Consider the following 15,600-nt stretch of genomic DNA (forward strand, 5'->3'; position numbering starts at 1 on the left):
AAGTAAAATGATGTAAATAACAAGTCATTAAGATGAATATTTATTTTTATTTTTTCATTTGCTCAACAGGTCAAAAGGAGGAATAAATCACAGTAAAAGCAAGAGTCCACACAAATCTATTAAAAGCTCTTCAAGGGACTCCCAGTGTTTGGATTATAATTATAATTGTGTGATGATTACAGCAATTTGGTTGTATCACCCAGTGATCTCTTCACAAATTGTTGTTATCCAGTCTCACTTCCAGGCTGACTTCCTACTTATGTTCCACAGATCTGTTGGATTGTTGTTTAACTGCTCTTCAAATCATTTCTAGCTTCTTCTTTTCGTTCCCCGCATGCCCTGTTACACAGGGACATTTACGGCAAACACACTAACAGACTGTGGATATGTGACCAATCAGAACAAGGAGAGTAAATGGGAAGGGACAAACAGATCCAATGACTGAAAAAGTGACCAATCAAAGCAGGTGGAAACAAAGAGGCTGCAGGACCATTATGCAGATGGGTATCCATTCGTTTGAAGCTCCTGAAAGAGAGAAAAATAATATTTTGTGAGACCTACCATGATTTTATATGAATTAAGAAGCAACCCTTTGATTTGGTAAATGATATTGTACCACAAACTGATCAAAAAAGAAGAAAGAAATGGCTACATTATGTAGTTGGATAAAACATTTCCTTATCAAAGACACATTGACATACTGGACCATTTTGTACAGTACATTTTACGGACAGCGGAACAGAGTGTCAGCAGTAGATCATGAAAACACTGCACCCAACAGAATAAGTACAGAACTTCACCGGAGGCTGAAACTTGTTATTTTAATGTCTAAATACAGTCCAGTTCCCCCCTGAATACATCCTTTTCACCTCACCCTTTACCATTTGCAATTCAGGTAGAGCACTTTGCACAAGGCTAAAATGGCAGTGCTGCACCTGGGATTGAACGCCCAGCTCCTTAACCATTATCCTACACTGCCACCCAACCCACCCTCTTTGTGCTGCTTGTGAGGGGGGCACAATGAGGGCTGGTCTGTTTCAGGATTTCATGATAAATTCTGCTCTCATGTAATCAGCCATGTCCTTTGTTGGATATGTTATATTTACAGAGTCATGAGCTATACCTCCAGCCTGTACTTGTCCTTGTTGAAAGTATTTTACTCTGTTCTGATATAAGGGGGAACCAGTGCTGGTATAGAAAGGTGAAGGAAAGCTGTAAAACATATTCTGTTCCATGTCTGCACCATGGTAAATGTTACAGTAATTATTGATGAATCTGACTGGTCATGACATGCTAATATCAGTAATGGTACATTAATTGATCTGTGCTCCACAGCGAGTGTGTGAGAAAGTGTTTGCGCTCACCTGCAGATGCCTAGGGGTTCATTCAGCCTGTCTTCTCCCCTGAAAGATAAAACCTGATTGTTACCTGTGTGTGTTTCACTGTAAAAGCACTTTAGAGTACAGATATCCAAACAAAAGCCACATCCATGCTAGTCGTTCTCTCCAAAGTAAATCAATCAAATATTCTAGCTAATCTTTCCAGAGTAAACTGGGAAAAACTGCAAAATGTCCTCACCCAAGTCCATGTTACACTTGCACTCACATCAAGTGCATACATACCACAGCAACGCAAACGCAACAAAACGCTACGGCAACTGGCCCAAAGTATATACTTCATGTAGAAACTCCGGCCACAGATAAATACTGTTTCAGCAGAAGTGAACAGCAAGTTTGCTCCCACGTCAGTTGGAATTCTCTGTCAGACTAGCTGCAAAATCCAATAAACTATACATCAATAACAGGCTCCACAGTAAAATGTCTCTATAAAACTCATTTGCAGATTCGTCCTGGTAAAATTAAACCTGAAATTCTGAGCTGAAGCTTACAGGTGATGGGTCCAAAGGTCACGGATTTCTTAAGGGAGACAGACCGGGACACCCTGGACTTGCATTTCTGTGGAGAGAGAATAACTGAGTGAATAAAAGACCATTTAGCTGCTGCTAACAGTGTACATTAGTCTCAATGTGAAAAGGAGCAATTACATGAGATGTGAATGAACAGAAGATAAATCTAAATCAAATGATTGAATACACAAAATGTGTATTTTCTTTCAGGTAATCTCCATCTGGTATTAGTTTGTTTAGATCTGTTTACATTGTGGCAGCAGGCACCTTTTGCATATGCGCACTCTGCCTCAGAGCAATGGATACTGACAGAGAGGTAAGCAAGGGAAAGTCTCTCTGCCTATAAAATAAGTGCATAAAAATTACATTACATTTCTAATATGAAAATGTATTGTCTCGCTCTATCTTACCCCTACCAGTACACACCCTGTAAATAAAACTGTAATATAAATATTCCACAAATCACCAAATTTAAGTTTCAGATAATCGGTTGGCTAGCAGGCTAATGTTGCTAGCTAGTCTGTGGCTAATCTTAAAGCTGGTTTTACCATTTATTGAGGCCACTGTGTTCCTGGGTACACTCAAAGCTTTAGAAATTGTTTCATACCCTTGAACTATGCATCACCACAATTTTATTGCGGAGGTGTAGAGAGAGTTCCTTGAACTTATTGACCACAGATGGACTCATATCAAGCTCTAGACAAATCCCAAGGATGATTAAAGCAGGAAGCACTTGACCACAGCAAAGGGTCTGAATACTTACATAAATTAGATAATTCACTTTTTTGTTTTTTAATACATTTTCTAAAGTTTCTAAAAACATGCTTTCACTTTGTCATTAAATTAAAAAAATTTTATTTACACACTATTGAGTGTAAATTTATGGACAAAAATGGCAATTTTATCCATTTCAAATCAAATCTATACAACAATAATGTGAGCAAAACGTGGAAGGGTTTGAATATCCTGAAGCCACTGTAAATATATGCTATAGGCAGAGCAATGAATGCTGACTGAGAGAAGACTACTGTTTATGTGCCACTGCCATTGTCCCCGTAACCAGATGCACAGCATCAATAAAAACCCATTTCATCCATCTGGACTGGTCATTGACATGCAGGGTGGGAACCAGCAGTTATACGAGCTTTAACAGTAAGATTCTTGGATGTTTTTGGTGTTGTCTAGTTTAGGTCTGAAAAGGGGGTTTTGACAAACACAGGCAGAGGATATTCTGTCAGAGAAAGACAAACCCTGTGCTGTTAAGAACTGACCTGGGTGCAAGTGGGCTGTCTTGGGTCGCACATGCTCAGACTGCAGTGCAGGAAGATGGTGCCGTAGTCAGTGGAGAATAAGGTCATCAAGGCGGTGAAACGGCCGGGGAGAAGGGGCCCACTCTGTTCTACCCTCACCAAGCGACGGTTGCTAGGACACCTGGAGGAGGGACATGGAGGTGGGAAAACAACATTTAACAACACACACACACACAAACACACACACACACACACACACACACACACACACACACCTTGCTTCCATCTGCCAGTCCTATGATCTTTCAGACCTCACGCAGCTGACGCAGAGCGATGGCAGACGCCTTAATGGCTCGGTGAGGTGGTGGTTTCCCTCACCAATCAAATCCTATCTTTCTGGATGATGCTGCAGGCAATGATCCATCACCCCAAACAGGGGGGTGCAACTATCAATTTTAAGAAGTAGATGCGAGATGCCATTTTGGGGCCCCACTCCCTACATCTTAGTTTCTGTTGACCTATTGTGAATTTTGGACAGTATTTTAATAGCGAAATGTAGCCTACATTCAACCATACAATTTATCCACTGGGATTAATTACTTATACAACAATCCTTAATGCTTGAGTTTATGTAAAGGGCACACCAGTCAGCCAGCCAGTCAGTTTCATACACTGATATCCTTAATACAATTGTCTCTGAGACCTGCAATTTTATGCTCTATCAATATGACAGTCAGATGCCTTAATTGGGCTAGTCCTGTGGTAGACAGCAGAGATTTGTCTGCAGAGGCCCATGACTAGCAGGGTAAAGGAATTTGGGAAAACTGATTCTAGATTCATCTTAAGTATAAAGTTAAATAAAAAGAAAAGAAAGAAAGAAAATTCCAGGTTGGCTTAAAAAGACATAGGAAATTGCTGTAACACTCTATTAGGCTATACTATAGTTTAGGCAATTTTAATTGCAGTATTATTTTATATAATATAGCTACTACTATAATAAAACACATTCTCTGGTGATTTTTGGGCCCTCTTGTGGCTTGGCGCCCCCATGCCTTGGATACTCTACATACTGCAGAGTGGCACCTCGACCTCAACCCTGCTAACCTGTTGAAAATGAGCAGGTACTGACCTGTTCTGTATCAGGGAGCAGGTACTGACCTGTTCTGTATCAGGGAGCAGGTACTGACCTGTTCTGGATCAGGGAGCAGGTACTGACCTGTTCTGTATCAGGGAGCAGGTACTGACCTAATCTATATCAGGGAGCAGGTACTGACCTAATCTGTATCAGGGAGCAGGTACTGACCTGTTCTGTATCAGGGAGCAGGTACTGACCTAATCTGTATCACGGAACAGGTACTGACCTAATCTGTATCAGGGAGCAGGTACTGACCTGTTCTGTATCAGGGAGCAGGTACTGACCTAATCTGTATCAGGGAGCAGGTACTGACCTGTTCTGTATCAGGGAGCAGGTACTGACCTGTTCTGGATCAGGGAGCAGGTACTGACCTGTTCTGTATCAGGGAGCAGGTACTGACCTAATCTGTATCAGGGAGCAGGTACTGACCTAATCTGTATCAGGGAGCAGGTACTGACCTGTTCTGTATCAGGGAGCAGGTACTGACCTAATCTGTATCACGGAACAGGTACTGACCTAATCTGTATCAGGGAGCAGGTACTGACCTGTTCTGTATCAGGGAGCAGGTACTGACCTAATCTGTATCAGGGAGCAGGTACTGACCTGTTCTGGATCAGGGAGAAGCGCGAGGGGCCATCCGAGTCAGCAGTGGGTGTGGCGTAGCAGCTCTCCAGAATGACAGCAAACCTGTCTGAAGCTGCTTCCTCTGCAGACACGCCCACATACAGGGCGGAGCCTAGGGGCAGGAGCACCCGGCCCGAGGAGTAGGGGTCTGTGTAGTCGGCGTTGCGGTAGAGAGACATGACCGCATTGGGCCTGGAGCCTGCCCGCACCACTGCTCCCTCCAGCGACCTAATGAGTACCATAGAATAAGGCAAACTGGACACAGACCTGCTGAACTAGACACATTTCCCAGTGATGCCCACAAAGATGGTTCATCTGTAAACAATTATTTTGAAAGGTTGAACTAGCATTAAGATGTAGCACTGAGCTCGAGATCTCGCACAAACAATAGACTCCTGAATACTGAAATGAGTACAGCAAAGGCAACACAGCATTCTGCAGTACATTACTCATGTAGTATCACTCAAGGAAAACACAATACATGCATCTTAAGAGCACAATATTGATTGAATCAAGTTTGCAACATATTTCAATGAAACATTTTGGGGTTACGGCTCTATTTGCCTTGGAGAATAGTGGCCTAAATGACAAAGCAGGCTACAGTAAGTGGGCTAGCTAGCAATCTTTGCACTTTCTGTCCGGAGTTTCTGGTATCTTTTGATCAAACTATACAGACATGATTCTCTTAAGATTTGTTTGGAAGGTTCATGAGTAAGCAAACTTATCTATAAAAATATTGTCGCCTGCTCCTTAAGTGAGGATTTCTTGTGAGAAAACACATATGTGTAGGCTAAAGGTTCTGAGAAAGTTACATTCTCAATTTTTCAATAATACCCCTTTCATCCCTCAAGGTGCGCTTATAAATTCACAAACCTACCAAACTGATACTGTGAAAAAAATACTGCTTGCATAGGCCTATGTTAAACCCTGGCTCTCTCTGTGACTCTGTGCGATTGGCTTATTGTTACAAACACTGCTTCTTTGACGTGAACACACAGATAGCTTGAGTGGGAATTCCAGTTTATAACCAGCATTGTGATACCTGTTATCAGTGATTGCCATGTGTAGGATTTGTTGACCTCGCTGTCTTAGATTTCACTCGACTAAGCTGAGATACTTCCGCCATCAGGCCCCAGGGCTTTTATCCCCTCAAGGTTCATGTTCCATTTTATAATTATATCATATCATTTGTTATTTACCTGATGTTTTTATCTAAAGCGACTTACAGTTGATTTGGCAAGACAGGGGACAATACCCCCTGGAGCAATGCCAGGTTAAGGGTCTTCTTCAAAGGCCCAATGGCGGTGTGGATCTTATCGTGGCTACACCGGGGCTTGAAACACCAATCTTTCCGGGTCCCAGTCATGTACATTAGCCACTATGCTACAGGCTGCCCCATGTTCTGTATCCCAATTTAATTTAGTCATTTAAATAAGATTTTCAAAAATGACTTCAGTCATTTAGTCCTTCAACTATCTTTAATCCACTCTTTCTATACATCCTAATGTGTTTGTTTATTATTATTATTATTATTATTATTATTTTTATTTTTATTATTATCATCATTATAATTATTATTATTACTCACAGTTGAGGTCTGATGGCCACATCCAGGCTGGTTTCAGTGTGCAGAGGATACACGCAGGAGAACGGGATTTTCTCCGGAATGGAGAAGGTTATATTTCCAATGGTAACAGGGTAAACAAATAAAGTGTTGGAATAAGTGGCATGGGTGATATTTGTCTGTCAAAAGAGAAGAGACATAGTTAACATAGTTCAGACAAGTGTGGCTGACTGCCAATTCAGAGATCTCCATCACGCACAGTGTGTTTGTTTGGAATAATTGGTTTTATGGAGGTCCAACCGAGTCCCATATGTATTGTAAATCAATTACCGTTTCTAATTATATCTAATTCATGCAGTCGGAGGACGATAGCGGCATAATAACTTATAGATACATGTTTAAAAATTATTAATTTAAAAATAAGGAACAAAAAAAAGAAGGACACACAGGTTTTTGACTTGCTGCTCTGAGAATTCCCCTAAAGGAATGAGCACTTACCCTCAGCTGGGTCCCACAGCTCTCCCTCTTGCGCTCTATCCGAAACCACACCACGCCTTTTGTCTCATTGAGTGCCTTGCAGCGGAAGTTGGCCAGGTGAGCGGATGATGCATTCAGACCTTTGCCCGCCAGGACAGAGCTGTCTAACCCCACCTGGATGAAGCTACTCCCACACACCAGCTCTGGGGCTCCCAACACCTGTCCACCAGCTCTGGGGCCCCTACCTAAAAGAGATGATTTTTAGGGCATTCTCGGTCCACACCAAGGTATTCGTTCCACCCATTTTAGATGCAACAGATTGATAGCTGTTTTTTTGTGTCTTGATAGATATTATGTCTAAATATCTTTCATGAAAATAATTATGATTATGATGAATATTAATGAATATAGACAGACCTCTAACACAAGTAGGGAAAATTAAAAATGTATTTTGAGAAGCAGTATTTTTCTGTAATTTAAATAATGGAAGTGTATTTTTATTAACACAACTCTCAGGAATGTAAAAAATCCCAGTAAACAAGCTAACAAAGAAGCAAGTACCAGTACACTCTGAGCACTTTTAAATGAGAAATGTATGAAAAGGGATGTCAATTTTTAGCAGTGAGATGGATAGAGACGCTCTGAGTGCTTTCACCCACCTTGACTCTCACACCGCCAGTTGACTTTGTCCTCACTCACACACAATTCATCTTGTCTGCAGGACCCGCACACTGCGGTGTTGACATCTAAAAAATGGCAGTTTACATTTCAGGTCTTTAGTCAATTTTCTTATGCAGCTTATTCTTTATTTTAACATACATGCTGGATCTTTACTTAACTAGTTAATTCTGGTTTACCTTACTCAGAGGTACAAAAGTTGTACCCTGCCTGTGAATGGAAGAAACAACTATTGAGTCGCAAGCCCAGGTACATTACATTATTGCCATTTGGCAGACGCTCTTATCCAGAGCAACGTACAGTTGATTAGACTAAGCAGGAGATATTCCTCCCCCGGAGCAATGCAGGGTTAAGGGCCTTGCTCAAGGGCCCAACGGCTGTGCAGATTTTATTGTGGCTACACCGGGGATCGAACCACTGACCTTGCGTGTTCCAGTCATTTACCTTAACCACTACGCTACAGGCCACCCAGTTCCCCAACCTTTATCCTAAGCCGGTGCTGCCTAATGATATGCCATGGAGTGGAGATTTTATATAGCGGCATTGCACGGTACAATTGATGCTTCTCATTCACCCGTTCATACACATGCTCACACACCGACTGCGATTGGTTGCCAACCACCAACCATCTCGTCAGGAGGATTTGGGGGTTAGGTGTCTTGCTCAGGGACACTTCAACACACCCAGGGCAGAATCGAACCGGCAACCCTCTCACTGCCAGACGACTGAGCTAATGTCACCTACAGTGAGTAATGGCTGAAATAAGCAGGTGAAGTTTTTTGAAAACCTCCACACTCTTGCCACTCCATGACATATCATTAGGCATCACTGTCCCACATTGTCACCTAAGGAAAATACAGATTATGGAATTCTGGTGACATAAACTGCCATAATCGCAAATAGGCCTGACGTAATTTTGTGTAGTTTAACGGCTTTTTAAATTATTACCTTTAGTCTATGAACACTACAGGATGTTTACTTATTCATTTCTTCTAAATTACAGTGTCCAAATGTACAAAGACGAGATGTCCACTCATGGTTTGAAACTGCAATGTTCTGGTTAGAAGCACAGTTGACTACATTCCTGCGCAATGGCAGACATTCATAAACAAAAACTCATCTGTCTAACATGAGCTATAAGGAAATAACATACCTGCACAATAGCCCAAATGACAGGCAGATGGGTTGACAAACTTGTAGACAAAGTAATTTCTAGGACAGGCCTTGATGTGGATGGGATTAGATTCAAAGTTACAACAGTCCGAAGACCAGTGCCCACAGACGCGGCTCAAGACGATTCCATCCGATGGTTTTGGGTGGCCGTCTGGGAGCCAGAGTGGGGCGTGGGTCCCACATCTTCTCACTGGAACACAGTTCTCTGGCATCTGCACACTATCCGCCCCCAGGAACAGACGGTACCAGCCTTGCCAGTCAACAGTATTATCACACTTCAAGGGGTTTTGACCAGTGTTGCTGGTGGAACGCCATGGATCATCCAGGCGAGAGTTGAAAGTGCACGGGTCCCTGCACTGCTCGACGCCATTAACAGTGTAACAATCGTGTCCTGCAGCGCACATCACAGCCCCGCACCGGAACAGTACGGAGTTTGGGCTGACACTGCGCTTCGCAATGTGGTGGGCTCCTGGGGCCCTGGTGGGTTCAGGGGGCGTCTGGCAGTCGAAAGACCCGCGCGTATTCTCGCAGACCAGATGGGAGAGGCAGTTTTCCTCAGAGGAAGCGCACTCGTCGATGTCCACGCAGCCTTCCGCCGAGGACCAGCGGTAGCCGGAGGCGCAGCAGACTCCACTGGCACAGGCCATGCTGTTGTAGCAGGAAAGACCATCTCCCACAAAGCCAGCCTTGCAGCTGCATGTTGGGTTCATGTTTTCGTCTCCCTGAGAGCTCTGACATGTAGCGTTCATGCTGCACGCGTCACAGTCGGTGACTGAAAATACCAAAAAAAAGCTTCACATGTAAACATTTACTTTGAGTATGCTGCACTTCATGATAACATGCCTGCTGATGTGACATATTTAAGCAATAACACACGACAGGCAGCAGTATACAGAAATGCTATCACAGATATAAAATGGTTATCAAACATAATGATATAAATGCTTATCAAATACAATCCCATTAAAACAGATTTTTTTGTGAACAATTTAATCATAAGAAAATAGTTCTGCCAGGCGGTTGATATGCTACATTAGTAAACTCTAACGTTGTTCTGCCTGTTAGCTTGCAAGCTTATCCCTTTTTGTTGTTTATTTGTACGTTTCCATTGTGCAAGCACTGAAAAACTGTCTCACATTAGTGGGATCAAGTTGCGTTTTTTTGTTGTAAAATGTCAACCTTTTTTGGCATAAAATCTCTGCATACCACATAAATAGTAATTGAAGAAAAGCCATCAGCCCTCCCATTGTAAACTGATGCTGAAAAAAAGTAGTAACAACACTACGTTTTTGGAATTCACTTTATATTTCTAACTGGATTTGCTACAATATTTTGTCATTTTAAGATACCCAAGACCTAGATTAATACATTTCAGTGATCCAAAAATGTTGTTGTGATTGGTTAGTGTATTTATTTACAGCATTCCTGTATGTGTTCAAAATTACTGTTCACAATTTGTGTTATTCTAGAGCCATATTATTGTAGCTGAGTTTGTGCTGAAAACAAAGATATGAAACACTTTGGAATCACTTTATATAAAGTTGGCAAACTTGCGCACAGGTCAAGAACTGCAGTATTGTGATTTAGGCGAGTCACCGCTTATGTCCTTAAAGGTACAATAGGTAATTTCGGACTAACGGTCAAGAGAGGAATTGCAACAACAGACAACCTCAAATCACAACACTTTTTATGCTTCCCACAGTCAATGAATATAACGCGTAATATAAATCGTTATTATACATTTCAGTGTTGTCATGCGTTTTGGAAAGCTGATAGTGACAAACCAACAGAGCCTGCCATCTTTTCGTAGTGTTCTAGCATGAAAATGTTCGCTGAACAGGTGACTTTATGAGATCTTGACTTTGGTGTGCTACACAACACTATAGTTTTCACTTCAGCTAACCAACTATATTGTGAAAACGCCAGTTATTTGGCCTCAAAACTAGCTGGCTATATAATTAAGATATGGTAGTCTACCACAAATGATGCAAGTGCAACTTACAGTTTGAGAGAAATAAAGGTTTACGGATGATTGAACAAGTAAAGAGACAAAAGGAACGTGTAGCTGCCCAAATTGCACTGCAGACAAGCGATCACCGAAACTCTGTATACTATTGCTTATCGAGTTATAAAACAATATCAGTTCGCTATCAGTAACACCAAGAAAATTAGCTATCACTAGTCAGCTTCCCGAATGTACAAATATCCACCTGAAGCAACACGCTCGTGCAATCGCTACTATGTTCGTACTGCCTATATTTTATCATAAGTGGATTCTTCAGGCTAACTATTACAAACTAGTATTATTTTATAACTAGATATGCAGTCTTCACTTAGATAATAAGCAATAATACACAGAGTTTCAGTGATTGCTTGTCTAGAGTGCAATTCGGGCAGCACATGAACGAACACGATCAGAATAAGCCCCCAGAGTGGCATTGGCTGTGGCAGTTGGAACCCTTTTTCAACCAATGAGCTTTAATTACTGTACAGCTGTACAATGTTTTGATACATTTAATGGCCCGACAAATGTACACTTTGAAACCCGAATTTAAGGACTATAAACACAGGCAGGGGGTGAGTCAACATGTCAGTGAGCCTTTTTCAATGACAGGAAGGGATTTCAATGTTTCAAGACAAAAATCTTACTTATTGTACCTTTAATTCATATTTGAAATGTTATCCAGTTACATCCATCAAAGACATGTGCTTTTTACCAAAGCAGTACCTTACCTCGTTGAGAATTTTGCTACGAAAGGCTGCTGATAAAATTGTTTAATGCAAGATAAGATAAGAGTATACATCCTATTACTTAAGACTTAAAGGGTTGCACTAGTGTCAAAATGACTCTTACATGATATGCTGAAATCGAGTCACAAGTCAGTAAAAAGTGTCCTTTTCTTATACATTTCATTATTATTATTTTTTTCTTTTTCATATAGCTTTATTCATCCACTGTGGAGACTGCTTTTTCAACTTACTTTTCCACACTTTTGGAATGAATTTACACTGCGTATCAAAGTATAACACTTTTCAACCTGCCTCAACTTTCATTCACACTTTTGCAATCAAAATCCTGCTCCCAAATTTGTCAAAAAAGTCATTCACATTTTTCCCTGTCCAGTCACCAAATTTCAGTTAAAATTAGGGTAACTGAAGTCTCCCATGATAATAGTCTCACCTCTCTGACAAGATTGCTTGATATTTTTAAAGAGCATTGTATTCAGACTAGTGTCTGAGGCTGGTGGTCGGTCCAATCTTAAAACCCTCACTTTCTTCCCCAATAAGCTTAATTAAAATATCCTCACCAGGCATGAGTTGCTCAATTTCTGGAATTTTTTGCACATGACCACATGTACTAAATGATAGCGATACATAAAGTCAACTGCGTGAAATGCAACAAACAGATTTGAATCTGTATTCTCTGTGGTATTGACCAGCTCATACCCAGCTGGACCAGATTATGACCATCTTGACCAGATTATAACCAGTTTGACCAGCTCAATTTTCAAGATTTTACAGCAGGGTTTTCACATCCTGTTTGCATTTAGCACCTCTAACAGAAATGCGCGGGATTGCAGCACAGGTTTGTGTATCGTTACATAATTTGGAAGGTAGTGAAAAACATTTCTTGCATAGAGTAGGTAACGGGCTTAAAATGAGCTTTCGGCCAATTGCGCAAACAGCACATTCTAATTTTCGTAGCCTATTTCCCACATGCCTGCTGAAAAAAAGAGCTCAAGCTAGGTTTTGAAACAGCTGGTAGCTGGTTGATCAGTTCAGACCAGCTCCCAGCTTTACATTGTAAGCTATTTTTTTAAACAGCTGGTAGCCGGTTGACCGGCTACCAGCTCAAACAAGCTACCAGCACTAGCTGGCTGACCAGCTCTTGCACAGCTAGACTACATTTTCAAGCTGGTCCAGGTCACAAGTGAGAGATCTTCTTTGATGCATTATCGTTTCTGTTCTCAGTTCATTTTACTTAATATTTTTATTTTCCCTAGGGAGGTACATTTATAACAGCATTGTTTTCTTTATTTATATATCTTGCATTGTCATTTATCTATCCATCCATCCATTATCTGAACCCGCTTATCCTGATCAGGGTCACAGGGGGGCTGGAGCCTATCCCAGCATACATTGGGCGAAAGGCAGGAATACACCCTGGACAGGTCGCCAGTCCATCGCAGGGCACACGCACCATTCACTCACACACTCATGCCTACGGGCAATTTAGACTCTCCAATCGGCTTAACCTGCATGTCTTTGGACTGTGGGAGGAAACCCACCCAAACACAGGGAGAACATGCAAACTCCGCACAGAGAGGCCCCGGTCGACGGGGATTAGAACCCAGGACCTCCTTGCTGTGAGGCGGCAGTGCTACCCACTGCACCATCCGTGCCGCCGGGCATTGTCATTTATACAGCCCTTAATTAAATAAATTGCTGATTGTAAAAACAGTGTTTGTTAGAAGAAGTCATACCTGGACAGTTTTATTCTCTATAACACATGTGCAGCTGTAAGTCACGATATTGAACTGGAATTGAGAGCAGTGAAGTACTAATGAAAGCAAAGAGACATGATGCTTTACCTGCGTCATTAGCTGAGACGGTGGATATCAGTAGGAGTGCAGTGCAGAACAGTGCAGCTCCTGAGATCATCATCATTCTTCACACTTCCAGCCTCCAATGACCATGCAAAACCTAGTGGAGAAAACAAAGTTTGTCACAATTATTTTAACAAAAATAATGTTCTTTGAATTATTTGGTCAAAATAAATTATTATTACACCTATGCACTTACCAATCAATCACCAAGGTGGGATGTCAGTCTCCTCTCCTCAGCACAGGTATTTATAGCAGTTGGCTGTGATTCCATCAGTGTGGCATTTAAACTATGGCTCCTCCTCTTTTGAATGTTTTGCCTCCAATGCAGACCACGAGATCAAACACAGATTGTATCAAAAACATTCATAATAAAAGCATAAATAATTTTCAGAAGGCGTATTGATTAAAATTAATATTGTGTGGTATATACTACTGTAAAAAAAAATATATATATATTATCATGATCATGTTCCCCTGCCATAACGCACATGTAGGGATGCGAACCAAGAATCGGTTCTAAATTCCAAGAGCCCGGTAACTGATAAAAAAGAAAAATTCTGTTCTGCTTATTGGTTCCTAAGTGTGTATTTTCACTCATGCATGTTTTGAATAAACGGCCTTGTTTGCTGATTGCAAATAAAAATTGCACCTCAAATATACAAATACATAGGCCTTCATATCATACATATCTGGTGTTGTGCTAGCTATGTCCACTAGAAGGCCAGAAAGTACTATTGCCAAAAAGACCCATTAACAAGTGTTGTTTCCCAATTTAACAATAGTTATTAACAGAATATTGAAATGCAAATATAATAAATATGAACATAAAAGTGTCTATACATGCAGCAATACCTAAAGACAACTGCGTAAAATGCAACACACGGATTTGAATCTGTATTCTCTGTATTTCTTCTCATACCCAGCTGGACCAGCTTGACCAGCTCAATTTTAAAGCTGGTCAAGCTGCATAGCTGGATTTTTACAACCGGTTGAACATACAAGTCTTTGGCACCTGTATAACAGGTATAAGATTCTTTCAAAAATAATTAAATGAAAGGTCCGAAACAAACATTTGACATTACTTTTTAATAATTTGCCAGAATAGTTAAAAACTGAATCAAACCAATATTTTTGTGACCACCCTTATTGATTTGATTCATATATATATATATATACATATTTATATGTATATATAAAGTCTAGGCTGCCTAAGACTTGTATGTTAAATGTTTGGACTGCTGTCAATGAATATGTCAAATTCTGAAGTTTCCTTGTAAGCCAGATCTGCAGTTTTTTCCTGAAATGAGGGAGACGTCTTGTACATTTAAATATAATTCTCCAATCCTAGTTACAATAATATTTCAAAGCAGTTTAACTGTACTATTAAATGTGAGTGAGTATTAAACATGACTTATTCACAGAACAGCATATACACCATTTTCTTTGTGCATCCTGTTGTTGCAAGGATAGAAGGATAAAACACCACTGAATAGTGTTATTTGTGAAATTATTGAGGGAACATTTGACAATTTGACAATTCTTTCCATCCACCATTATGGACTGGAAATAAGTATTGTTAATTAAACTTTTGTTAATGTCACAATTAGTCCTATTTTTAAAGTCTGCTTGCAATCTAACTCGCTAACTAACCACAACATAATTGTTTGCAGTTACTCAATCTCTGACTTCTGGAGTCAAATCGTTGGGTTGAATTTAAGATGGCAGTCCACATTTGAAGGCCAAAGGATCTGTAGTATCCTGAAAGATTCTTTCTGATGCAGATCACCAAGTCAAATGCAAATTGTATCAAAAACATTTAGAATAACAACATGAATAATTTTCAGAAGGTGTATTTTTTTTTAATTACAAAAATCCTATCTAAGTCTACGTCTAAACTCCCAAGATTCTGCTTGGCCCGGAATATTTAACTTTCTCCCTGTCTGTGGCTGTTGGCAAATTATGTGAAGCCCTCTGTCATGGAAAGGATGGTTTTCATGGATTTCGAAGAGTCCCGCTATATGAAATGTACAGTAGAGTGCAGCAAGATAATAAGATGACAAGACTCTGCACCAACTGTTAGAGTTTGATGAGACCACCACTAAGCAACTGCCAGACCTTATGCTGTGAATAAAGAAACCACAGTTTTGGGGGAAATCCTCTGAAAGCCCAGTTGTACAAACTACCAA

General features: G+C 40.7%; 1 protein-coding gene across 1 annotated transcript; it reads right to left on the reverse strand.

Moving 5' to 3' along the window:
• Positions 1 to 298: 298 nt before the first annotated feature.
• Positions 299 to 13,475, reverse strand: LOC133123489 (uromodulin-like). The gene is made up of 9 exons (XM_061233958.1): positions 13,400 to 13,475; positions 8,788 to 9,579; positions 7,616 to 7,702; positions 6,978 to 7,201; positions 6,504 to 6,658; positions 4,895 to 5,143; positions 3,178 to 3,337; positions 1,889 to 1,955; positions 299 to 339 (listed from the first exon to the last, which is right to left on the reverse strand). Exons 1-9 carry the CDS (start codon positions 13,473 to 13,475, stop codon positions 299 to 301), a joined length of 1,851 nt encoding a protein of 616 aa, XP_061089942.1.
• Positions 13,476 to 15,600: the final 2,125 nt, after the last annotated feature.

The sequence above is a fragment of the Conger conger genome, chromosome 3 (genome assembly GCF_963514075.1).
Source record: "Conger conger chromosome 3, fConCon1.1, whole genome shotgun sequence".
Classification (NCBI taxonomy): Eukaryota; Metazoa; Chordata; class Actinopteri; order Anguilliformes; family Congridae; genus Conger; species Conger conger.